Source organism: Mobula hypostoma, chromosome 1, assembly GCF_963921235.1.
Source record: "Mobula hypostoma chromosome 1, sMobHyp1.1, whole genome shotgun sequence".
In the NCBI taxonomy this organism is placed as follows: domain Eukaryota; kingdom Metazoa; phylum Chordata; class Chondrichthyes; order Myliobatiformes; family Myliobatidae; genus Mobula; species Mobula hypostoma.
Window position 1 is genome coordinate 123,684,405 of NC_086097.1, and position 27,302 is coordinate 123,711,706.

Below are 27,302 nucleotides of genomic sequence, written 5' to 3' on the forward strand. Positions count from 1 at the left end.
ATACTCCCACCACTCTCTGTGTGAAGAAGCCCCCGCTAATGTTCCCTTTAAACTTTTCCCCCTTCACCCTTAACCCATGTCCTCTGGTTTTTTTCTCCCCTTGCCTCAGTGGAAAAAGCCTGCTTGCATTCACTCTCCCTATACCCATCATAATTTTATATACCTCTATCAAATCTCCCCTCATTCTTCTACACTCCAGGGAATAAAGTCCCTATTCAACCTTTCTCTGTAACTGAGTTTCTCAAGTCCCGGCAACATCCTTGTAAACCTTCTCTGCACTCTTTCAACCTTATTTATATCCTTCCTGTAATTTGGTGACCAAAACTGAACACAATACTCCAGGTTCGGCCTCACCAATGCCTTATACAACCTCATCATAACATTCCAGCTCTTATACTCACTACTACGATTAATAAAGGCCAATGTACCAAAAGCTCTCTTTACGACCCTATCTACCTGTGACGACACTTTTAGGGAATTTTGTATCTGTATTCCCGGATCCCTCTGTTCCACTGCACTCCTCAGTGCCTTACCATTAACCCTGTATGTTCTACGTTGGTTTGTCCTTCCAACGTGCAATACCTCACACTTGTCAGTATTAAGCTCCATCTGCCATTTTTCAGCCCATTTTTCCAGCTGGTCCAAGTCCCTCTGCAGGCTCTGAAAACCTTCCTCACTGTCTACCACACCTTCAATCTTTGTATCATCAGCAGACTTGCTGATCCAATTTATCACATTATCATCCAGATCATTGATATAGATGACAAATAACAATGGACCCAGCACTGATCCCTGTGGCACACCACTAGTCACAGGCCTCCACTCAGAAAAGCAATTTTCTACCACCACTCTCTGGCTTCTTCCATCGCGCCAATGTCCAATCCAATTTATCACCTCTCCATGTATACCTAGCGACTGAATTTTCCTAACTAACCTCCCATGCGGGACCTTGTCAAAGGCCTTACTGAAGTCCATGTAGACAATATCCACTGCCTTCCCTTCATCCACTTTCCTGGTAACCTCCTCGAAAAACTCTAATAGATTGGTCAAACATGACCTACCATGCACAAAGCCATGTTGACTCTCCCTAATAAGCCCCTGTCTATCCAAATGCTTGTAGATTCTGTCTCTTAGTACTCCCTCCAATAACTTACCTACTACTGACGTTAAACTCACCGGCCTATAATTTCCCGGATTACTTTTCGATCCTTTTTTAAACAACGGAACAACATGAGCCACTCTCCAATCCTCCGGCACCTCACCCATAGACAGCGACATTTTAAATATTTCTGCCAGGGCCCCCGCAATTTCAACACTAGTCTCCTTCAAGGTCCGAGGGAACACCCTGTCAGGTCCCGGGGATTTATCCACTTTAATTTTCCTCAAGACAGCAAGCACCTCCTCCTTTTCAATCTGTACAGTTGCCATGGTCTCACTACTTGATTCCCTCAATTCCATAGATTTCATGCCAGCTTCCTTAGTAAATACAGACGCAAAAAACCTATTTAAGATCTCCCCCATTTCCTTTGGTTCCGCACAAAGCCGACCACTCTGATCTTCAAGAGGACCAATTTTATCCCTTACAATCCTTTTGCTGTTAATATACTTGTAAAAGCTCTTTGGATTATCCTTCACCTTGACTGCCAAGGCAACCTCATGTCTTCTTTTTGCCCTCCTGATTTCTTTCTTAAGTATATTCTTGCACTTCTTATACTGCTCAAGCACCTGATTTACCCCCTGTTTCCTATACATTTCATACAACACCCTGTTCTTCTTTATCAGAGTTGCAATATCCCTTGAGAACCAAGGTTCCTTATTCCTATTCAATTTGCCTTTAATCCTGACAGGAACATACAAACTCTGCACTCTCAAAATTTCCCCTTTAAAGGCTTCCCACCTACCAATCACATCTTTGCCAGAGAACAACCTGTCCCAATCCACGCTTTTTAGATCCTTTCTCATTTCTTCAAATTTGACCTTCTTCCAGTTCAGAACCTCAACCCTAGGACCAGATCTATCCTTGTCCATGATCAAATTGAAACTAATGGCGTTATGATCACTGGAAACAAAGTGCTCCCCTACACAGACTTCCGTCACTTGCCCTAATTCGTTTCCTAACAGAAGATCCAATATTGCATCCCCTGTAGTTGGTCCCTCTATATACTGATTTAGAAAACTTTCCTGAACACATTTTACACACTCTAAACCATCTAGACCCCTAACAGTATGGGAGTCCCAATCAATGTATGGAAAATTAAAATTCCCTACCACCACAACTTTATGTTTCCTGCAGTTGCCTGCTATCTCTCTGCAGATTTGCTCTTCCAAGTCTCGTTGACTATTGGGTGGTCTATAATACAATCCCACTAATGTGGCCATACCTTTCCTGTTTCTCAGCTCCACCCATAAGGACTCAGTAGACAAGCCCTCTAATCTGTCCTGCCTGAGCACTGCTGTAATATTTTCCCTAACAAGCAATGCTACTCCCCCACCTTTCATTCCTCTGCCTCGATCACATCTGAAACATTGGAACCCTGGAATATTAAGCTGCCAGTCCTGCCCCTCCTGTAGCCAAGTTTCACTAATTGCTACAACATCATAATTCCACGTGTCAATCCACGCCCTCAACTCATCCACCTTCCCCGCAATACTCCTAGCATTGAAATATATACACCTCAGAAGATTTTTACCACCACTCACAACCTTTCCATCAGCGGATTTGCTTAAACTTTCAACATCATTTATTTTCACCCCAGCCACACTGTCAGCTTTGGCACTCTGGTTCCCATCCCCCTGCAAATCTAGTTTAAAGCCTCCCCAATAGCACTAACAAACCTCCCTGAAAGGATATTGGCCCCCCTGTGGTTCAAGTGTAACCCGTCTCTCTGGTACAGGTCCCACCTGCCCCAGAAGAGGTCCCAATGATCCTGAAATCTGAAACCCTGCCCCCTACACCAGTTCCTCTGCCACTTGTTCCTCCTCCAGAGCATCCTATTCCTACCTTCACTGGCACCTAGCACAGGTAGCAAACCTGAGATTACCACCCTGGAGGTCCTGCTTTTCAACTTCCTACCAAGCTCTCTATACTCACTGTCCAGGACCTCTTCACTCTTCCTTGCTATGTCATTGGTGCCTATGTGCATCACGACATCTGGCTGGTCACCCTCCCACTTCAGAATGTCATGCAATCGATCAGAGACATCCTTGACCCTGGCACCTGGGAGGCAACAAACCATCCTGGATTCTCTGTCACGACCACAGAACCTCCTATCTGCACCTCTAACTATCGAGTCCCCTATCACTACCGCTCTCCTCTTTTCCCCCCCTCCCTTCTGCACTGCAGAGCCAGACTCAGTGCCAGAGATCCAGCTACTGCAGCTAGTCCCAGGTAAGTCATTCCCCCCAACAGTATCCAATGCGGTATACTTGTTGCTGAGGGGAATGGCCACAGAGGAACCCTGCTCTGCCTGCCCTTTCCTCTTCCCTCGCCTGACAGTGACCCAATTTCCTCTCCTCTGCTCCTTTGGCGTAACTACCTCCTTGTAGCTACGATCTATAATCTCCTCATTCTCCCGAATGATCCGCAGGTCATCCAGCTCCTGCTCCAGTTCCCTAACGCGGTTTGTCAGGAGCTGCAGCTGGATGCACTTCTTGCAGGTGTCGTTGTCAGGGACACCGGAGGGCTCCCTGACTTCCCACATCCTGCAAGAGGAGCATTCCAACATCCTGCCTGGCATTCTCTCTACGCTAGACAATCTGAACAAAATACTTACTGGAACCTACCCTGGCCTGTGCCTGTTCTCGGCGAAGCCTGTTTGAACCAAAACCGTCCCACTCTGACTCAGTCCACTCTGACGATGGCCGCTGTATATGGTCGTCTGCGTACTCTTTTGCAAGGAAATCAATCCCAGCTGCACCAATCTATCTAAATTACCAAATATTGACAAGTTGTTTAAAGCCAATTTACTTTAACAAACCCATGCGGCCTTTTCCCCGATAAATTCTTATTATCTAAGTGCATGCTATTTTTGATCCTGACTTGTGTATCTAGATTTATGCTTGTATTCTTTGTTTTTAAATACAACTGTCGTCTCCTATTAACGGGGCCTGAATAAAATGTCCGATCTGTTGGAAGCAACAATAAAATGAATGGTTGAAAAGCATTCTAATTCAATGTTTTAGTTAGTAGATAAATGGAGATAGTTTGAAATGCATTACAAAATTGGCACAAATGGTTCTTAACTCTCTCGCAAGGAGCAATTTAGTTTTTCTCTGAATGGTGTTGTCAGTGCTGATTAACTGGACTCTGAAAATTCACACTCATTCCTCAATCACACTTTATTTACTTGTACACAAGGAGAACAACATGGGCTCTGTCTCCAAACTGTGCTGCAGTCTGAACAGAGAAATGCCATTTTTATACAGAATTGACTAGCAGTTACAGATATTGACCATTTGGTGATCTGTATATGTTCAAATTCCTTATTTGCAAGATCAGCCGCCATTCGTAATACTCGTCTTAAAAATCAATAGAAGCTACAAGCTAACAACTAATGATACTTTGAAGTTATTAATTGTCCCCTAGCTGGTGTGCAGCTTGCATCCTTTGATTACATCCCTATCTTGTCTTGGTGTGCCAGATGGCTCTGATACCCTGCTATGGAAAGGGAAGCTATGCTCTTCAAAGACTTTTCTTAAAAGATCTTTCTTTCCTGGGCTTACTGCACACTATCTGTAAACTATCCTTGTCTGGTCACTACCTTAACCCTTGTCTTGCCACAACTTCCATAGCATATTGCAACTTCCTACATTCTGAATTATGCTTTGGCAACTCTGATTTGACCAAATGATTGTTGACAATGTCACTTTAAGTTATCAAATTAGTTGGCGCAGAGAAAAACAATTTGACACACCATTCAGTCAGTTTGTAGCTGACATCTGTACTGTTTTCCCATGATATTTCCCTCACACTTTTTCCTGACATTCTTTCAATGACTCAGCATCTGCAGTTCTCTGTAGTGACAAATTTTCATTTCTCATCACCTTCAGGGTAGAAATATGACCTCATCATCCTGGGTATATGGCTCCCTAGGCTAAGACTAGATTGTAAGAATTATTTTTTTTTAATCATTGCATTTTGATGATGTCACCTCCTAACTGCCCTGAAATCCTGAAAATGAATATCCATTCTTGGCAATTCCTTCCTATAGGATAGCTTGATCAATAAACAATCTAATGAATCACTGTTGCATCCCATCCAAATTGTGTCGATTTCTCCTTGGCTAAAGGATCAAGAGATGCCCTTGACTACTTGCTGTAACTGACTTTGTAGTGCCCTGGAGATTGTGGATGTTAAGTACCTCTCCAGAGACTTAAAACAAAAATCTAAGCAGTACTGTCTATTCTGAGGTCTGCTGGATATGTGTATAAGAAAACATATGATAATCTCTGTCTCTGGGAAGAAAATGTGACTTGTCCCAGCTGTTCTAGCCAATATTTATCCCCTAATCAAAATTACCAGGGTAAGTTACCAGCTCCATGTATTGTAACAGCTCAGTACATCACGCTTTACATAGCATTTTGGGATATCCTGAAAGAGAGACAAAAGGAGTTTAATCATTGCAAATGTTTAATCCTATTCCAGTGCCTTTCTGGTCCTCTGCAGTAAGAATGTGATTTGCCTTCCTAATTGTTTAATTGCTTGGCACAGCTTCATCTTTGGGATTTGCATCTAGGTCCTCTGAATATTCAACTCAAGATTCAAGTTTATTTATCAGGGGTACGTCAAAACATACAGTGAGATGTGTGGTTTGCATTAATTACCAACATACCCAAGGGTGTGCTGACAACAGCCCACAAGTTTCCAGCACCAATGTAACCTGTCCACAATTTATTGATCTTTAAGCTTATTTACCAAAGTGAAAACTTTACTCCATCTACCTGTCAGATTCCATTTTCCGGCCTCTGACCTGCACTATATACAAACGTTTGTAGTTTTTCATTGCCCTAAAGCATTTTAGTGCTTAATACTGTAAATTTGTCCTTTTCCCTATTGCTGGCTGGCTTGTATCTTTTTGCTTCCTCCTTGTAGTTTCCCTTCCTACTAAGCTTCCTATCAATGGCCATTTCTGTATTATACTCAACAAAGTCTTTGAAATAAATTTCAAATAAATGAATCGGACGTATAGATCAGACCAGAAGCAGTTGTTGGGCGCTTTAGAAAATACAAGTTCATAGTAGCTCTCCTTTCTGTCAATTAAACAACCAGCTATCCACTCTAACACTTTGCTACCAATTCCATGATCCTTAATCTAAAGATTTTGTTTTTGTGTGGCACCATATTGTAAATCAACATGTGCTATATCCATTGGTTTCTCCTTTGTCAACCTGACTTGTTAGATCCTCAAAATGGCTTTGTACCCCTGATTATTGGCACTATGTTTTAAATTCTCAAAATCATATGGTACTGAGATTCATTTTCTTGTAACCATTCACAGTAGAATAAAGATATTTAATAGTATCAATGGAAAACTACACAAAGACTGATGCACAAAAACCAATGTGCAAAAGAATACAAACTGGGCAAGTACAAAAAAAAAATAATAATAATAAATAAATAATACTGAGAACATGGGTTCTAGAATCTTAAAAGTGAGTCCATACAGTAGGTTGTGGAATCAGTTCAGAGTTGAGGTGACTGAAGTTATCCGTGCTAGTTCAGGAGCCTGATGGATAAAAATATTGTTCCTGAACCTGGTGGTGTGGGACCTAAAGGCTCCTGTGCCTTCTATGCCTGCTTTGAAAGGGAGAATATAACTACAGCTGTGAAGATCCCTGCTGCACCTGATGATCCTGTGATCTCTGTCTCAGAGGCTGATGTTAGGTTGTCTTTAAGGAGAGTGAACCCTTGCAAGATGGAAGGTCCCGATGGAGTACCTGGTAAGGCTCTGAAAACCTGTGCCAACCAACTGGCAGGGGAATTAAAGGACATTTTCAACCTCTCACTGCTATGGGCGGAAGTTCCCACCTGCTTCAAAAAGGCAACAATTATACCAGTGCCTAAGAAGAATAATGTGAACTGCCTTAATGACTATCGCCCGGTAGCACTCACATCTACAGTGATGAAATGCTTTGAGAGGTTGGTCATGACTATAATAAAGGACTAACCTCTATTGCCGTTAGACTATCATGGCGATAGGCAAATTGCAGTGGGTCCAGGTCCTTGCTGAGGAGTTTGAAGAGATTTGGAATGTCAACAGATACACTCAAAAATTTCTATAGATGTACCGTGGAGAGCACTCTGACAGGCTGCATCACTGTCTGATATGGGGAGGGTGGGGGTTTGGTCCACTACACAGGACCGAAAGAAGCTGCAGAGGGTTGTAAACTTAGTCGGCTCCATCTTGGGTACTAGCCTACAAAGTAACCAGGACATCTTCAAAGAGCGGTCTCTCAGAAAGGCAGCATCCATCTTTAAGGACCTCCATCACCCAGGGCATGCCCTTTTCTCACTGTTACCATCAGGTAGGAAGCACAGAAGCCGAAGGCACACACTCAGCAATTCAGGAACAGCTTCTTCCCCTCTGCCATCCGATTCCTAAATGGATATTGAACCCATGAACAGTACCGCACTTTTAATACATATTATTTCTGTTTTTTGGACAATTTTTAATCTATTCAATATAGGTATACGGTAATGGATTTACTTATCATTATTATTTTTTTTCTATATTCTGTATTGCATTGAACTGCTGCTGCTAAGTTAAATTTCATGACTCATGCCAGTGCTAATAAACCTGATTCTGATTCTGAAGCTCCTTTTGATAGTAGCAGCAAGAAGAGAGCACGGCCTGGATGGTGAGGGTCATTGATGATGATGAATCTTGTCTATTAATGTGATTTTTCTTTAAAGTGCCTCATTACCATTCCCTTCATAGTTTTCTAGCAGTTTTCTAGGATATAGAAGAGCTTTCATTCAGAAAGTACCAGCTTTACATAGAGTATTCACACTGGTTATCAAGCACCTATCTATCATGTGCTTCCACCATCCCTATCAACTCTCAAAATCACTGCAATACTTCTGCTATCTTCCCTACTCCACAGGCAATTTACAGTAGATGTAAACTGGAGCACCTGGGGGAAACCCACCTGGTCACAATCAAAGCACACAGGCTCCACCAAGTCAGCATGTTAAAGTTGGAATTGAACCTCAGTCTATGGAGCTGTGAGACAGCAGTGTTAACTACTGTACTCTGTGATCCCAGTCTCTGAGGCCAACATGAGGTAATCCTCAATGAGAGTGAATCCACAGAAGGCGTTTGGCCCAGATGGCCTACCTGGCTGAATACTGAAGACCTGTGCTAACTAAGCAGCTGCAGAGTCACTTCGGTAGTCTGAGGTACCCACCTGATTCAAGCAGGCGTCAGTCATACCAGTGCCCTAGAAGAACATGATAACCTGCTTCAATGACTATCAACACACACAAAATGCTGGGGGAACTCAGCAGGCCAAGCAGCATCTGTGGAAAAGAGTACAGTCAGTGTTTCAGGCTGAGACCCTTCGACAGGACTGGAACAAAAAGATGAGTAGTGTAAAAAGGTGGGGAAAGGGGAAGGAGAAACTCAAGATCATAGGTGAAACCGGGAGGGGGAGGGGTGCAGTCAAAAAGCTAGGAAGTTGTTTGGTGAAAGAGATGGAGGGGTGGAGAAGTAGTAATCCAATCGAAGCAGACAAAAGGTCATGGAAGCAAGAAAAGGGGGAGGAGCACCAGAAGGAGGCGATAGGCAGGCAAGGCGGTAAGGTGAGAGAGGGAAAAGACACAAAATGCTGGAGGTACTCTCTCACCTGACTAGTCACCGAACTAGCTCTTCCTGGATTCCATGGGACTGAACCTTCTAGACCAGCCTACCACGCGGGACCTCATTGAAGGCCTTGCTAATGTCCAAAGAGAGAACATGCACTGGCCTTTTCGGTCATTTCTTCAAAAACTCTAAAATATTTGCTAAGCACAACTTTCCATTCACAAAGCTATGCTGACTCCTTGTAATCAGACTCTGTCTCTCCAAATGCCTGTAGATCCCCTCCCTCAGAATTTCCTCCAGTAACTTCCCCACTACTAATATCAGGTAGACTGGCCTGTAGTCCTTGCTTTTTTTTAAACATTAGGTACTTTACAGTCTTCAGGGCTTTCACCTATGATTAATGATGAAATGAATTGAATTGATTTATTTCTTAATCCTTCATGTAAATGAGGAGTAAAAATCTTTATGTTGCGTCTCTGTCTGAATGTGCAATGTGCAAATTATAGTAATTTGGAATAAATAGTATGTACAGTAAGATATATAACAGAACAGTCAATATAGCTTAGAAATACAATTGTGTCAGTATGAATTAATGAGTCTGATAGCCTGGTGGAAGAAGCTGTCCCAGAGCCTGTTGGCCCTGGCTTTAATGCTGTGGTACCATTTCCTGGTTGGTACCAGCTGGAACAGTTTGTGGTTGGGGTGACTCGGGTCCCCATTGATCCTTTGAGCCCTTTTTATGCACCTGTCCCTGTAAATATCCTGAATAGTGGGAAGTTCACATCCACAGATGCACTGGACTGTCCGCACCACTCTCTGCAGAGTCCTGCAATTGAGGGAACTACAGTTCCCATACCAGGCAGTGATACAGCCAGTCAGGATGCTCTCAGTTGTACCCCTGTGGAAAGTCCTTAGGATCTGGGGACTCATGCCGAATTTCTTCAACTGTCTGCGGTGAAAGAGGCGCTGTTGTGCTTTTTTCACCACAGCCGGTATGTACAGACCAGGTGAAGTCCTCAGTGATGTGTATACTGAGGAACTTAAAGTTGGCTATCTTACATGGATATCTACACAAGGGCTTCTGCAACTTCCTACAAAGTCCAAGGTGAACTAAGTAACTGAGAGTGGAATTGGCTACTAACCTTTGCTTTGTTTTTATTTCAGTTCTATGCACCTTGGTGCGGCCACTGCAAGAAATTGGAACCAATATGGGATGAGGTAGCTGCTGAAATGCATTCCATAGGGTCTCCTGTGAAAGTTGGGAAGATGGATGCAACAATTTATGCAGGTGAACAATGCTTTTGGGTTTTGCATTGAATAATTGGTCCACATTTTTAAGGAAAAATAATGAATGTGACTGTCTATGGAACTAGAGGGACTAAAACCAGAGTTCCACCATGTTACAGTTACTGAAGTCCCTTCACAAGAGAATTCCCTGAGAATCTGTGGTGATTAGTTTCTATTGTAATTTTAAAAATTATTTAGCTTTTTATTGTATGATAACATGGGAGCTTTAGAGACAAACTTGTATAATCATTTTCCAGATAATATTGAACAAAATCAATTCCGTTCTTTTCGGTAAAGGAAATGTATCAGATCTTGGAAATGTAAAATTAACCTGGAAATGTTCAGGTCAGCATCTTTGGAGGGAAGTGGTTATCTATTTAGATTTGCCTTTCATTAGAATTGAGGATCAGATGACAAGCTTAAAGATAAGATTGTGGTAAGGAGAGTCAGAAAGAGAAGATCTGTGGACGGATAGGAAGTTAAGAAACAAAAAGGGCAATATAGATTGAAAGAGAGTAGTTGACAGGTTACTGAACACCCTCTGGTGCCTCTCTTCCTTCCCTTTCTCCTATGGTCGACTTTCCTCTCCTGTCAGATTCCTCCTTCAACCCTTATCTCTCCTATTACCTATTACCACCTAACTGAAACTGGAGAGGGTTCAAAGGAGATTCACGAAAATTATTCCAGGATTGGATGGTTTGTCATATGAAGAGCGTTTGATGTCTCTGAGCATGTAGTCACTAGATTTCAGAAAATAAGGGGTGACCTCATTGAAACCTATCAAATGATGAAAGGCCTTGATAAAATGGATGTGGAGAGGTTGTTTCCTATGGTGGCAAAGTCTAAGACCAGAGGACACAGCCTCAGAACAGATGGGCCTTTATCTGTTTTCTCCACAACCACTCAGCTAGCAGTGCGGGCAGTCTGGTTCTTACCCTCCTGCAACTCTAGTAGATTGGCACCAATGCCAGGCAGACAAAATGGGGTTCCAAAGAGAGATTTTAGGGAGTGGGGTAGAAAGCTGAGAAACAGACCCTGCACGTTAGCAGTGTTCCCTCTAATTTGTAATGAGCAGTGTGCTCAAAAATCTTCTGCAGTGCAGCTTTTTGCCCAGTGACAACAAGTTGTGTACATTGAATAATTTTGTCAATAAAAACAATATAAATAAGCCAATTCTAAAATCTGCAGACAGATCATCGCAAACTCCACGTTGTGAACACTGTCCAAATCAGAAACCCGAAAAGGAAGTGCAATTGTGTACAATCATGAAATATATTGAACATACCAACGAGGTAGAGAATGACATCCTTTTGTGTACAAGTAGCAAAAGATGTGTACTCACCTTAAAAGGGAGCATTGCAGGGTAGTAATCTCTGGATTGCTGCCTGTGCCACGTGCCAGTGAGGGTAGGAATAAGATGATGTAGCTGGTGAATGTGTGACAGAGGAACTGGTACAGGAGGCAGGGGTTCAGACTTGTGGCTCATTGGGATCTCCTCTGAGGAAGGTACAACCTGTACAAAAGGGACGGGTTACACCTGAACCAGATGAGGTCCAATATCCTTGCGGGCAGATTGGCTAGAGTTGTTTGGGAGGGCTTAAACTAATTTGGCAGGGGGCTGGGAACTGGAGTGATTCTGCTGAAGTTTAGGTTGCTGGTTTACAAATAGAGGCAATGTGTAGTGAGGAGACTGTGGAGAGGGCAAAATTGCAGTCAACAGGATGAGACAGAATTGAAAAGGCTACATGACTGAAGGTGTTATATTTGAATGTGCACAGTATACGGAATAAGGTAGTTGAACTTGTAGCCCAGTTACAGATTGGCATGTATAATGGAGGCATCAGCAAATTATAGCTGGGAGCTTAATATCCAAGGATACACACTGTATTGAAAGGACAGGCAGGAAGGCAGAGGGGTGGTATTGCTCTGTTGGTAAAAAAAAACCAAATCATTAGAAAGAGGGTTGGAAGGGTTGAATCATTGTGGACAGAGCCAAGGAACTGCAAGACTAAAAAGACCCTAATTGGAGTTGTATACAGACCCCCAAACAGTAGTAAGGATGTGGTCTACAAATTACAACGGGAGATAGAAAATGCATGCCTAAAGGGCAATGTTACAATAGTCACGGGGGATTTCAGTGTGCAGTTAGATTGGGAAAATAAGGTTAGTGCTGGATTCCAAGAGCAGGAATTTCTCAAATGCCTGTAAGATGTTTTAGAGCAGGCTCGTGTTTGAGCCTACCAGGGGATCAGCTATTAGACTGGGTGTTGTGCAATGGACTGGAATTGATTAGAGAGTTTAAGGTTAAAAAAAAACACCTTAGGGGAAATTGATCATTATATGATTAAATTCGCCCTGAAATTTGAGAAGGAGAAGCTATAGTCAGATGCATCAATATTTCAGTGAAGTAAAGGGAATTACAGATGCATGAGAGAGGAGTTGGCCAGAAATGTTTGGATAAGAACATGGCAGGGATGACTGCAGAGCAGCAATGGCTGGAATTTCTGGAAACCATTTAGAAGGCACAGAATATATACATCCTAAAGAGGAAGTAGCATTCTAAAGGCAAGATGACACAACCGTGGCTAACAAGAGAAGTCAAAGGCAACATAAAAGCCAAAGATAGGGCATATAATGGAGCAAAAATTAGAAGTTAGAGGATTGGGAAGTTTTTAAAAACCAACAGAAGGCAACTAAAAAAGTCATTGAGAAGATAAAGATGGAATACGAAAGTAAGCTAGCCAATAATATTAAAGAGGATACCAAAAGTTTATTCAAATACATAAAGTGTAAAAGAGAGGTGAGAGTGGATATCGGACCACTGCATAACCATGCTGGAGAGGTAGTAATGGGGACAAGGAAATGATGGTCAAACTGAATAAGTATTTTGCAACGCACACAAAAAATGCTGGTGGAACACAGCAGGCCAGGCAGCATCTCTAGGAAGAGGTACAGTTGACGTTTCAGGCCGAGACCCTTCGTCAAGACTAACTAAAAGAAGAGATAGTAAGAGATTTGAGAGGGGGAGGGGGAGATCCGAAATCATAGGAGAAGACAGGAGGGGGAGGGATGGAGCTGAGAGCTGGAAAGTTGATTGGCAAAAGGGATACAAGGCTGGGGAAGGGAGAGGATCATGAGACGGGAAGCCTAGGGAGAAAGAAAGGGGGAGGGGAGCTCAGAGGATGGAGAGCAGGCAAGGAGTGATAGAGGGACAGAGGGAGAAAAAAGAGAGAAAAGGGGGGGAATAATAAATAAATACATAAGGGATGGGGAACCAAGGGGAGGAGGGGGCATTAACAGAAATTAGAGAAGTCAATGTTCATGCCATCAGGTTGGAGGCTACCCAGACAGAATATAGGTGTTTTTCCTCCAACCTGAGTGTGGCTTCATCTTTACAGTAGAGGAGGCCGTGGATAGACATGTCAGAATGGGAATGGGATGTGGAATTAAAATGTGTGGCCGCTGGGAGATCCTGCTTTCTCTGGCGGACAGAGCGTAGGTGTTCAGCGAAACGGTCTCCCAGCCTGCATCGGGTCTCACCAATATATAGAAAGCTACACACTGGGAGCACCGGATGCAGTATACCACCCCAGCCGACTCACAGGTGAAGTGTCGCCCCACCTGGAAGGACTGTCTGGGACCCTGAATGGTGATGAGGGAGGAAATGTAAGGGCATGTTTAGCACTTGTTCCGCTTACAAGGATAAGTGCCGGGAGGGAGATTGGTGGGAAGGGATGGCGGGGGACGAATGGACAAGGAAGTCGCGTAGGGAGCGATCCCTGCAGAAAGCAGAGGGGGGGAGGGAAAGATGTGCTTGGTGGTGGGATCTCATTGGGGGTGGCGGAAGTTACAGAGAATTATATTTTGGACCCGGAGGCTGGTGGTGTGGTAGGTGAGGACAAGGGGAGTCCTATTCCTAGTGGGGTGGCAGGAGGATGGAGTGAGAGCAGATGTGCGTGAAATAGGAGAGATGCGTCTGAGAGCAGAGTTGATTGTGGAGGAAGGGAAGCCCCTTTCTTTAAAAAAGGAAGACGTCTCCTTCGTCCTGGAATGAAAAGCCTCATCCTGAGAGCAGATGCGGTGGAGACGGAGGAATTGCGAGAAGGGGATGGCATTTTTGCAAGAGATAGGGTGGAAGCGGAATAATCCAGGTAGCTGTGAGAGTCCGTAGGCTTATAGTAGACATCAGTAGATAAGCTGTCTCCAGAGATAGAAGCAGAAAGTTCAAGAAAGGGAAGGGAGGTGTCAGAAATGGACCAGGTAAACTTGAGGGCAGGGTGAAAATTGGAGGCAGAGTTAATGAAGTCAACTAGCTCAGCATGTGTGCAGAAAGCAGAGCCAATGCAGTCGTCGATGTAGCAAAGGAAAAGTGGGGGACAGATACCAGAATAGGCTTGGAACATGGATTGTTCCACAAAGCCAACAGAAGTATTTTGCATCAGTCTTCACTTGGGAAGACACAAGTAGTTTGGTGAAAGTTCCAGGTGTCGGGGGCATGAAGTATATGAAGTTACCATTACTACAGAGGATCTTGAGAAACTGAAAGTGGTGGCTGAAGAGATTGTGGAGGCATTAGTTATGATCTTTCAATAATCACTAGATTCCGGAATGGCTCTGGAAAACTGGAAAATTGCAAATGTCACTCCGCTCTTCAAGAAGGGAGAGAGGCAGAAGAAAGGAAACTATAGGCCAGTTAGTCTGACCTCAGTGGTTGGGAAGATGTTGGAATCAATTATTATGGATAAGGTCTCTGGGTACTCGGAGGCACATGATAAAATAGACATGGTTTCCTCAAGGGAAAATCATGCCTGACAAATTTGTTGAAATTCTTTGAAGAAATGACTAGCAGGATAGACAAAGGAGAATTGGTTGATGTTAACTGGATTTTCAGAAGGCCTTTGGCAAGGTGCCACACCTGGGGCTGCTCAACAGGCTACAAGCCCATGATATTACAGGAAAGATTCTAGCATGGATAAAGCTGTAAAAATTTGGCAGGAAGCTAAGAGTAGGAATACAGGGAGCTTTTTTTTTGTTGGCTGCTGGTGACTCGTGGTGTTCCACAGTGGTCTGTGTTGAGATTGATTCTTTTTACATTATATTTCAGTGATTTGGATGATAGAATTGATGGCTTGGTTAAAGTTTGCGGATGACATAAAGATAGGTAGAGTAGTAGGGTGTTTTGACAAAGTAGAAAGGCTACAGAATACTTAGATTAAGAGAATAGGCAAAGAAATAGCAGATAGAATACAGTCGAGAAGTGTATGGTTGTGCGCGTTAAAGAAGAATTGAAAGGGTTGGCTATCTTCTAAATGGAAAGAAAATAGAAAAAAAACTCAGGTGCCAAGGGACTTGGGATTCTTTGTGCAGGATTCCCTAAAGGTTAATTTGCAGGTTGAGTCTGTGGTGAGGAAGCCAAATGCGATGTTTGCATTCATTTCAGGAGGTCTAGTATATAAAAGCAAAGATGTAATGTTGAGACTTTATAAAGCACTGGTGAGGCCTCAGTTGGAGTATTGTGAACAGTTTTGGGCCCTTTTTCTTAGAAAGGATGTGCTGAAACTGGAGAGGATTCAAAAGAGGTTCAAGAAAATTATTCCAATTCAGGAAAATTATTCCAGGATTGGATGGTTTGTCATATGAAGAGCATTTGATGTCTCTGGGCTTGTATTCACTAGATTTCAGAAGAATGAGGGGTGACCTCGTTGAAACCTTATGAAATGATGAAAGGCCTTGATAGGATAGATGTGGAGAGGATGTTTTCTATGGTGGCAGAGTCTAAGACCAGAGGACACAGCTTCAGAATAGAGGGGTGTCCTTTTAGAATGGAGACGAGGAGGAATTTCTTCAGCCAGAGAGTGGTGTATCTGTTGTTACGTACCCCGTAACTGGGTTGCCAAACCAGCAGAAATGGATCACTCAGTTGGAGTCTGGAGTACTAGAACTAAGAAAGTTTTATTAAAGAAACAAGCAACACAGTAATCGAAAGGATAATAAATGCAACAGTTCAGTGATGATAAACACACATGTGCACAGAATTAAGATAACAGCATCAATCAAGCTCTATCGTTGTCTAGGGGTTAAATGACCAATTTCAAAATGACTCAAAGTTCAGTCCAGTTTGTAGTTCAGTTCGCAGTAATCGTTGCCATGGCGATGGACAAGGTGGGGGAAGAGAGACAGAGAGAACAACTCATCATTCAGCACAGCTTCACTCACAGACCAGCGGGATGGCTCACAACCAGCTTTTGGGCAGGTCCTTGGTGATGTCACCTGAGGTCACCGACTGTGACCCCTCCTCCAGATGCGGTCGATCCTCTGCAGTGAACCCGGCACCCAGGCAAGGGCGGACACACACCGGGTTCCCGCTGATCGTACCTTTCCACCCACTCGTGAGAAGCGTACCGCTTCCAGGGTCTCGTTACCTCGGGTGGCGTGTGTGTCTGTCTTAGCGAACCTGTCCCTTTTTATCCCCCTGCTGGGGTATCGCCTGTCCATCACTTCAAACAGTTCAGGGCTCAAAGGGGGGAGCCGCTCCAGACAGCTCTTCCTCCCACATCCCTTCATTACACATCTCCAGACGCTGCTCCATTGTTCCTTATCTCTCCTTCCCCTGAGGGCAGGTGGCAGACCAACTGCTGATGCCACCGATGCTAGCCCAGGCCAGCAAACATCTTAATTTTATGTGTATTCTCGTAACACTGTGGAATTCTTCGCTGCAGGCAGCTGTGGAGGTCAAGTCTTTATGTACAGTGCCTTTAAAAAGAATTCACCCCCTTTGGAGGTTTCCATGTTTTATTATTTACAACAATGAATCACAGTGTATTTAATTTGGCTTTCTTTGACACTGATCAACAGAAAAAGACTCTTTCATGTCAAAGTGAAAACAGATCTCGAGAAAGTGATCTAAATTAGTTAGAAATATAAAACACAAAATAATTGATTGCTTAAGTTTTCACTCCCTTCAACTCAGTATTTAGTAGATGCGCATTTGGCAGCAATTACAGCCTTAAGTCTGTGGATAGATCTGTATCAGCTTTGCACATCTGAACACTGCAACCTTTCCCCGTTCTTCTTTACAAAATTGTTCAAGCTCTGTCAGATTGCATGGGGATTGTGAGTGAGCAGCCCTTTTCAAGTCCAGCCACAAAATCTCAATTGGATTGAGGTTTGGACTCTGACTTAGCCTCTCCAGGACATTAACTTTGTTGTTTTTAGGCCATTCCTGTGTAGCTTTGGCTTTACACTTGGGGTTATTCTCTTGCTGGAAAACAAAACTTCTCCCTAGTCGCAGTTCTCTTGCAGACTGCATCAGGTTTTCCTCCAGGATTTCTCTGTATTTTGCTGGATTCGTATTACCCTCTACCTTCTCAAGCCTTCCAGGGCCTGCTGCAGTGGAGCATCCCCACAGCGTGATGCGTTCACCACCATGCTTCACGGTAGGGATGGGTGTTTATGATGTTCAGTGTCTGGCTTAAGTCAAACATAGGATTTAGTCTGATGGCCGAAAAGCTCAATTCTGGTTTCATCAGACCATAGAACCATCTTCCAGCTGACTTCAGAGTCTCCCACATGCCTTCTGACAAATCATAGCCAAGATTTCATGTGTGTTTTTTTTTCCAACAGTGACTTTCTCTTTGCCATTTTCCCGTAAACTTGTGACTGGTGAAGCACCTGGGCAACGATTGTTGTATGCCCAGTCTCTCCCATCTCAGTCACTGAAGCTTATAACTCCTTCAGAGTTGTTTTAGGTATATTGATGGCCTCCCTCACTAGTTCCCTTCTGCACGGTCACTAAGTTTTTGAGGACTGCCTGCTCTAGGTAGACTACAGTTGTGCGATATTCTTTCCATTTCTTGATGATTGACTTAACTGTACACCGGGGATATTCAGTGACTTGGAAATTTTCTTGTATCCAACTCCTGACTTGTGCTTTTCAATAACCTTTTTGTGGAGTTACTTTGTCTTCATGATGTAGTTTTGCCAGGATACTGACTCACCAGCAGCTGGACTTTCCAGATACAGGTGTATTTTTACTACAATCATTTGAAACACCTTGACTGAACTCAGATCTCCATTTAACTAATTACGTGACTTCTAAAACCAGTTAGCTGTACCAGTGATGATTTGGGGTGTCATATTAAAGGGGATGAATACTTGTGCAATGAGTTATTTTATGTTTTATATTTGTAATTCATTTAGATTACTTTGATACGAAAGAAAGCCAAATTAAATCTACTGTGATTCAATGTTGTAAAATTATAAAAAATGAAAATTTCCAAGGGGGAGGGGGCAGTGTGTGAATACTTTTTATGGGCACTGTATATTTAAGGCAGAGGTTGATGGATTCTTGAGTGGTTAGGGAATGAAGGGATATGGGGAAAAGGCAGGAGTTAGGAGAGGAAAATTGGATCAACCATGATGAAATGGTGGAGGAACCTCATTGGGCCAAATAGCCTAATTCTGCTCCTATATCTTATGGTCTTCCTCCTGGGATATTGGTCTCCCTTCAGTTCAGGTATACAACATCCTATTTGTACAGGACTCTTTTGGAAGAGAGCCCAATGATTCAAAAATCTGCAGCCCTCCCTTCTGCGCCATCTCCTTAGCCGCATGTTAGACTTTAGCACTTAACTCGCTGAACTTATTCTCGAGGACCTCATCACCTTTTCTGCCTTTGTCATTGGTTCTAACGTAGGCCACACATCTAGCTGCTTATCTTTCCACTTAAGATTGCTATGGACTCAGTCCAAGATGTCAATCACCCTCGCACCTAGGAGGCAACATATCATTCATGAATCTGTATCTCGTCTACAGAACTTCGTGTCTGTCGCCCTAACCAATCAATCCCCTATGACCACTGCTGGTTTCTTTTCACCCCGCCCTTCTTCTGAGTACAGAGCCAGATTTGGTGCCAGACCTAACTGTTGTGACTTTCCTCTTGCTAGGTCCCCCCCCTCCCCTGGAAACATTATCTAAAACATTATACTTTTTATTAAAGGGAACAGCCACAGGTGTACCCTGCACTTGCTGTCTATACCCTTTCCCTGTCCTGAGAGTCACCCTGGGTCCTACAGCTTATGTGTAACTACTTCCCCGTATGCTATCAATCAACCCTTAGCCTCCTGAATGATCTTGAGTTCATCCAACTCCAGATCCCTATCACGATCTGTAAAGAAGCTTTAGCTGCAGATGTAGTTGTCAGGGACACTGGAGGTCACCCTGCCTTTCCACATCCCACAAAAGGAGCACTCCACTATCCTTACTGTCATTCCCACTGCTCCTACTGTGTAATAACAAAGAAAGAAATTTCCCAAAAGCTTACTTTACCCCATGCATCTTCTCAGCAAAACCTCAAGCTCCCCATTCTAACCCTGTCCACTCTCACGATGGCCACTCCACTTGAAACTAGCATCTTTATTACGGGCCTTAACAGTTGGACAAACGTTCTCAAGTCTGCTGAAAGACCTGACAGGCCCCACTCCTTTTTTATTTGTAGAAGTTTGCACTCACTCTGCAGGATGTTCTCTGCAGTTTGAATATGGTTTTTATTCAGAGTGCAATAAAAATGTACATTACGGCCTCAGCATCTACCGTGGGTTTTGTGAAATACATTTGCTGTTCAATGCAATGTTATCTACAATGTTAGATTTGAAAGTTTAGTTTCAAATAATTGTTCAAATCTATAATTTTCAAATGTTAGCACCAAATCCACAAAAGTTTGACCATGTAGCAAAGAATGATGTCACACAAGGAAAGCTTAAGGTATAGGTAGACAATATGCACCTCCTCAGGAATAGTTAATTTCTCCAAAAAAGCAGAAAAAAATCATATTTACTGCCTGATGGTACAGACATTCTGCCCTTGATTTTGGTGAAAGCTTTGATTTGTATTTGACTGCTGTTAGCATTTAACATATTTAGAGATATAGCGACCAACTCCCTATATTTAGATGAATAAGAAATAAATCATCCAATAACAGATTGCATCAGCCACCATCTCTTTGGTTTGACGAATGTCATTAGAATTGTAGCTGAGAGTATGACATAAACATTGAAGTTTCTTCATGTGTTTCTTTTGGTTGTATTAAAATAATTTACTTAAAAATACACTCACTGGCAATTTTATTTAGGCATATTGGTACACCTGTTTATTAATGCAAATATCTAATCAGCCTATCATGTGGCAGCAACTCAATGTATAAAAGTCACTTAAGATTCAGTTGTTCCGACCAAATATCGGAATGGGGAAGAAATGTGATCTAAGTGACTTTGACTGTGGAATGACTTTTGGTTCCAGATGTGGGTTTCCTCCCACAGTCCAAAGAAGTACCGGTCAGTAGGTTAAATGGTCATTGTAAATTTTCCCTTGATTAGGCTAGGGTTAAGCTGGGAGTTGCTGTGCAGCGCAGTTCAAAAGGCTGGAGGGCCTATTCCATGCTGTATCTCAATAAATAAATGGGGTGGTTTGAGTATCTCAGAACCTGCTGATCTCCTGGGATTTTCACACACAACAGTCTCTAGAGTTTACAGAGGATGGTGTGAAAAACAAAAACATTCAGTGAGTGACAGTTCTGTGGGTGAAAAAGCCTTGTTAATGAGAAACGTCAGAGGAGAACTTCCAGACTGGTTCAAGCTGACAGAAAAGCGGCAGTAACTCAAATAACCACATATTACAACATTGGTATGCCGAAGAGCATTTCTGAATGCACAACCTGTTGAAACTTGAAATGGATGGACTCCAGGTTCCACTCCTGCACCTAATAATAAAATGTCTATTGAGTGAAGCACCATTCCAATCAATTCCAAGCTGAGTAGTGCTGTTGTATTGTTGAATGAATATTAACTCATGTAAACTAATACATATATTTAGAAATACATAATTTTTAAGTCTATTTTAAACTTTGCCCCCAGGTATTGCCTCTGAATTTGGTGTCCGAGGTTATCCAACTATCAAATTGTAAGTTAAGATTTGTTGTATGTTTGTTATTGTATTGTGCCTTTGGTGTGACAGAATATTGTTGAAGGTTTCCATTATGAATTGATTTGAATTGGAAATTGACTGAGTTACATGTAGAAAATTCCTGCAGCTATAAAGTATATTCTATTCAAATTTAATTTACTTACATAGTTAAGAGAGGTCATAAATATAGGCTTTGTACATCGATTCAGTTAATCAGCATTAACTTCTTCTCCAAAGGGCATAGTTCATGTTAAATTTGTCATTACTGCAGACATTAGTGGGATATAGAAAGCAATTACACAACTATTTGTTCACGTTTTTTATTAAAGGTCAACAAGGCTGAGATTAATTACCTTGTTAATTGAGTTTTTGTGAAGCTGTGTGCTAGTTTGCCTGTTCATTTGTATGTTAAGATCTTAAACTTATTTTACTGTTTCACAGTTTCTTTTGTTAATCGTCAGTGGATGACTTAATATTTTTACATTTTTTTAAAACTCTATTTGCCTAGTTATTTAAATTGTCTGTGGTCTTTATGTAACTAGTTCCATTTCTTCTATGACTTACCATGCCACTATTGGAGAAACCTAGACGTACAATTTTATTGTTTCATTAAATAGAGTGGAAAATGTGAGGCTTGATGCAGGTGTTAAAGAGCACTGCCTATCACGTCGGCTTTTCAGAGAATACATATGTTTTCCATACTCTGCTTCTCTGGCCCATGCTGTATTTTGAGATTAGCTCTGATTGTTGTGGGTTCACTTTTTTATCATTTGTGCCAAACTTTATGGAAGGTACACATGACCAGTGTTCATGGTCACACTTCTAGCCTCCATACATACAATGCCAACCCAAAATGTCAACAGTTCCTTTCCTTTTTGCCCACAGATACACTTGATACACTGAGGTCCTGCAGCACATTGTCTGTTGCTCCACAATCATGATTGGTTCATAACTTTCCAGAAGTGAAGTTGGGGGGGTGGGGGGGGTAACTAAATTATCTAGTATTACCTTTTCTTGAATGTGATTTTTTAATTAGTACATGTTCCAGTGAATTCTCATGTACAATGAAGCACTCATGTGAGAAGTACGATGATGGACTAAAGGTTGTGCTTCTAATGTGTAATATGTAATAAGCTTGGTTCAATCTATTTTTAATCTCGCTTACACTTTGAAGCCAGCAACAATTTTAATATGAGAGCATCAGTGACTCAAATTTTAGTTCAGTTTCAAAATGATATGGATACAAGTTGTGGTTAATTTATCAGAAGGACTTGGTATCATGTAATTATTTATTTATTGTTATTTTTTCTTCTATTTCTGTATTTGCACAGACCGTCTTCTTTTGCACATTAGTTGTCAGTCCTTGTGTGTAGTTTTCGTTGATTCTGTTATTTTTTTTGTTCTACTGTGAATGCCTGCAAGAAAATGAATCGCAAGGTAGTATATGGTGACATATAAGCATTTTGACAATAAAATTGCTTTGAACCTTCATAATTATGAAGAAGATTTACCAGGATGAAACTTGGATTAAAAAACATAAAGGTGGGTTGAGTGAGCTAGGGTTTTTCTCTCTGGAGAGAAAGAACATGAGAGGTAACTTGATAGAGGTGTACAAGATGATAAGAGATATTGATCGAATGGACAGCCCAAGATTTTTTCCCAGGATGAAAGTGACTAATACAAGGGACAAACAACAGGAATTCTGCAGATGCTGGAAATTCAAGCAACATACATCAAAGTTGCTGGTGAACGCAGCAGGCCAAGCAGCATCTATAGGAAGAGGCGCAGTCGACGTTTCAGGCCGAGACCCTTCGTCAGGACATAATACAAGGGACATGTCTTTAAGGCGATTGGAGGAAAGTATAGCAGAATGTTAGAGGCAGATTTTTTACACAGAGAATGGTAGCTGCACAGAATGTGCTGCTACAAGTGGTGATAAAGGCAGATATGTGAGGGACATTTAAGAGACTCTTAGATAGGCAGATAGATGAAAGAAAAATGGAAGGCTATGTGAGAGAGAAGGGATAGATTGATCTTCGAGTAGGTTAAAAGCCTTTCCTGCGCCATACTCTAATTAACTTTGAGCAAATTAAATCATTCTAAGCAATATTAGAAAGAAGCAGAAGATCATGGGTATCTCGCACGGTGTATCTTTTCTACTATTCAATAATACCATGGTATGACTTGAGTTGGAAAAGTAAGACAATTAATCTATTTTATTGTAACCTAATAGCAGTACAGATCTAATGAAAAGAATGAGTTCAGTATATATTATTGATACAGGTTTCCCCTGCCATCCGAAGGTAAAGCGTTCCTATGTTCCTATGAAACGGTTCGTAAGCCGGAATGTCGTAAAGCGAAGAAGCAATTACCATTAATTTATATGGGAAAAATTTGTGAGCGTTCACAGACCCAAAAATAACCTACCAAATCATGCCAAATAACACATAAAACCTAAAATAACAGTAACATATAGTAAAAGCAGGAATGATATGATGAATACACAGTCTATATAAAGTAGAAATAATCCCACTTTTCCACAATCATTGCCTGCACTGTTCAGTAACCTTTAAGCGATGAAGCTGCCAAATCATACCAAATAACACATAAAAATACACAGCCTATATAAAGTAGAAATAATGTATGTACAGTGTAGTATCACTTACCAGAATCGAGAAGTCAGCTTGCCGAGCAAACTGATGATGGTGTGTTAGGCTGAGTCATCGGAGTCTGGGTGGTGCAGTGGCCCCCACCCTCTGGACAGCGAACCGATACCGATCCGCGAAGCACGCAGAGGTACAGCGGTGGCCGGGACGCACTCAGCACATCTTTAAGAAAAAAGCCAAAATAAACAAGCTAATTAATTAGGTGCCGCCCGGCATGTACATGTCAGCCCAGATCAGAGGCGATGCAATCGGCAATTGCCTCTGATCTGGGCCGACATTTATGTGCCGGGCGGCACCAAATTAATTAAAGTTGCTGGTGAACGTAGCAGGCCAGACAGCATCTCTAGGAAGAGGTACAGTCAACGTTTCAGGCCGAGACCCTTCGTCAGGACTAACTGAAGGAAGAGTTAGTAAGAGATTTGAGAGGGGGAGGGGGAGATCTAAAATGATAGGAGAAGACAGGAGGGGGAGGGATGGAGCCAAGAGCTGGACAGGTGATTGGCAAAGGGGATATGAGAGGATCAGGGGACAGGAGGCCCAAGGAGAAAGAAAAGGGGGAGGGGGGAAAACACAGACAATGGGCAAGGGGTATAATGAGAGGGACAGAGGGAGGAAAAAGGAGAGAGAGAAAAAGAATGTGTGTATATAAATAAATAATGGATGGGGTACGAGGGGGAGGTGGGGCATTAGCGGAAGTTAGGGAAGTCGATGTTCATGCCATCAGGTTGGAGGCTACCCAGACGGAATATAAGTTGTTCCTCCAACCTGAGTGTGGCTTCAGCTTTACAGTAGAGCAGGCCATGGATAGACATGTCAGAATGGGAATGGGATGTGGAATTAAAATGTGTGGCCACTGGCAGATCCTGCTTTCTCTGGCGAACAGAGCGTAGGTGTTCAGCGAAACAGTCTCCCAGCCTGCATCGGGTCTCACCAATATATAGAAAGCTACACACTGGGAGCACCGGATGCAGTATACCACCCCAGCCGACTCACGGGTGAAGTGTCGCCCCACCTGGAAGGACTGTCTGGGACCCTGAATGGTGATGAGGGAGGAAATGTAAGGGCATGTGTAGCACTTGTTCCGCCTACAAGGATAAGTGCCGGGAGGGAGATTGGTGGGAAGGGATGGCGGGGGACGAATGGACAAGGAAGTCGCGTAGGGAGTGATCCCTGCAGAAAGCAGGGGGGGGGAGGGAAAGATGTGCTTGGTGGTGGGATCTCATTGGGGGTGGCGGAAGTTACGGAGAATTATATTTTGGACCCGGAGGCTGGTGGGGTGGTAGGTGAGGACAAGGGGAGTCCTATTCCTAGTGGGGTGGCAGGAGGATGGACTGAGAGCAGATGTGCGTGAAATAGGAGAGATGCGTCTGAGAGCAGAGTTGATTGTGGAGGAAGGGAAGCCCCTTTCTTTAAAAAAGGAAGACGTCTCCTTCGTCCTGGAATGAAAAGCCTCATCCTGAGAGCAGATGCGGTGGAGACGGAGGAATTGCGAGAAGGGGATGGCAGTTTTGCAAGAGATAGGGTGGAAGCGGAATAATCCAGGTAGCTGTGAGAGTCCGTAGGCTTATAGTAGACATCAGTAGATAAGCTGTCTCCAGAGATAGAAGCAGAAAGTTCAAGAAAGGGGAGGGAGGTGTCAGAAATGGACCAGGTAAACTTGAGGGCAGGGTGAAAATTGGAGGCAGAGTTAATGAAGTCAACTAGCTCAGCATGCGTGCAGAAAGCAGTGCCAATGCAGTCGTCGATGCAGCAAAAGAAAAGTGGGGGACAGATACCAGTATAGGCTTGGAACATGGATTGTTCCACAAAGCCAACAGAAGTATTTTGCATCAGTCTTCACTTGGGAAGACAGTAGTAGTTTGGTGAAAGTTCCAGGTGTCGGGGGCATGAAGTATATGAAGTTACCATTACTACAGAGGATCTTGAGAAACTGAAAGTGGTGGCTGAAGAGATTGTGGAGGCATTATTTATGATCTTTCAATAATCACTAGATTCCGGAATGGCTCTGGAAAACTGGAAAATTGCAAATGTCACTCCACTCTTCAAGAAGGGAGAGAGGCAGAAGAAAGGAAACTATAGGCCAGTTAGTCTGACCTCAGTGGTTGGGAAGATGTTGGAATCAATTATTATGGATAAGGTCTCTGGGTACTCGGAGGCACATGATAAAATAGACATGGTTTCCTCAAGGGAAAATCATGCCTGCCAAATTTGTTGGAATTCTTTGAAGAAATAACTAGCAGGATAGACAAAGGAGAATTGGTTGATGTTAACTGGATTTTCAGAAGGCCTTTGGCAAGGTGCCACACCTGGGGCTGCTCAACAGGCTACAAGCCCATGATATTACAGGAAAGATTCTAGCATGGATAAAGCTGTAAAAATTTGGCAGGAAGCTAAGAGTAGGAATACAGGGAGCCTTTTCTTTTTGTTGGCTGCTGGTGACTCGTGGTGTTCCACAGTGGTCTGTGTTGAGATTGATGCTTTTTACATTATATTTCAATGATTTGGATGATAGAATTGATGGCTTGGTTAAAGTTTGCGGATGACATAAAGATAGGTAGAGTAGTAGGGTGTTTTGACGAAGTAGAAAGGCTACAGAATACTTAGATTAAGAGAATAGGCAAAGAAATAGCAGATAGAATACAGTCGAGAAGTGTATGGTTGTGCCCGTTAAAGAAGAATTGAAAGGGTTGGCTATCTTCTAAATGGAAAGAAAATAGAAAAAAAAACTCAGGTGCCAAGGGACTTGGGATTCTTTGTGCAGGATTCCCTAAAGGTTAATTTGCAGGTTGAGTCTGTGGTGAGGAAGCCAAATGCGATGTTAGCATTCATTTCAGGAGGTCTAGTATATAAAAGCAAAGATGTAATGTTGAGACTTTATAAAGCACTGGTGAGGCCTCAGTTGGAGTATTGTGAACAGTTTTGGGCCCCTTTTCTTAGAAAGGATGTGCTGAAACTGGAGAGGATTCAAAAGAGGTTCAAGAAAATTATTCCAATTCAGGAAAATTATTCCAGGATTGGATGGTTTGTCATATGAAGAGCATTTGATGTCTCTGGGCTTGTATTCACTAGATTTCAGAAGAATGAGGGGTGACCTCGTTGAAACCTTATGAAATGATGAAAGGCCTTGATAGGATAGATGTGGAGAGGATGTTTTCTATGGTGGCAGAGTCTAAGACCAGAGGACACAGCTTCAGAATAGAGGGGTGTCCTTTTAGAATGGAGACGAGGAGGAATTTCTTCAGCCAGAGAGTGGTGTATCTGTGGAATTCTTCGCTGCAGGCAGCTGTGAAGGTCAAGTCTTTATGTACAGTGCCTTTAAAAAGAATTCACCCCCTTTGGAGGTTTCCATGTTTTATTATTTACAACAATGAATCACAGTGTATTTAAGCAACATACATCAAAGTTGCTGGTGAATGCAGCAGGCCAAGCAGCATCTATAGGAAGAGGCGCAGTCGACGTTTCAGGCCGAGACCCTTCGTCAGGACTCAGTTAGTCCTGACGAAGGGTCTCGGCCTGAAACGTCGACTGCGCCTCTTTCTATAGATGCTGCTTGGCCTGCTGCGTTCACCAGCAACTTTGATGTATGTTG

General features: G+C 42.7%; 1 protein-coding gene across 1 annotated transcript in view; it reads left to right on the forward strand.

Moving 5' to 3' along the window:
* Positions 1-27,302, forward strand: part of LOC134350232 (protein disulfide-isomerase TMX3-like) — a 161,658-nt gene that overhangs the window by 21,205 nt on the left and 113,151 nt on the right. The window contains exons 4-5 of the mRNA XM_063055243.1: positions 9,966-10,089; positions 20,999-21,044. Of these exons, the coding sequence (XP_062911313.1) occupies positions 9,966-10,089; positions 20,999-21,044 (170 nt within the window). The remainder of the gene's footprint in view (positions 1-9,965; positions 10,090-20,998; positions 21,045-27,302) is intronic.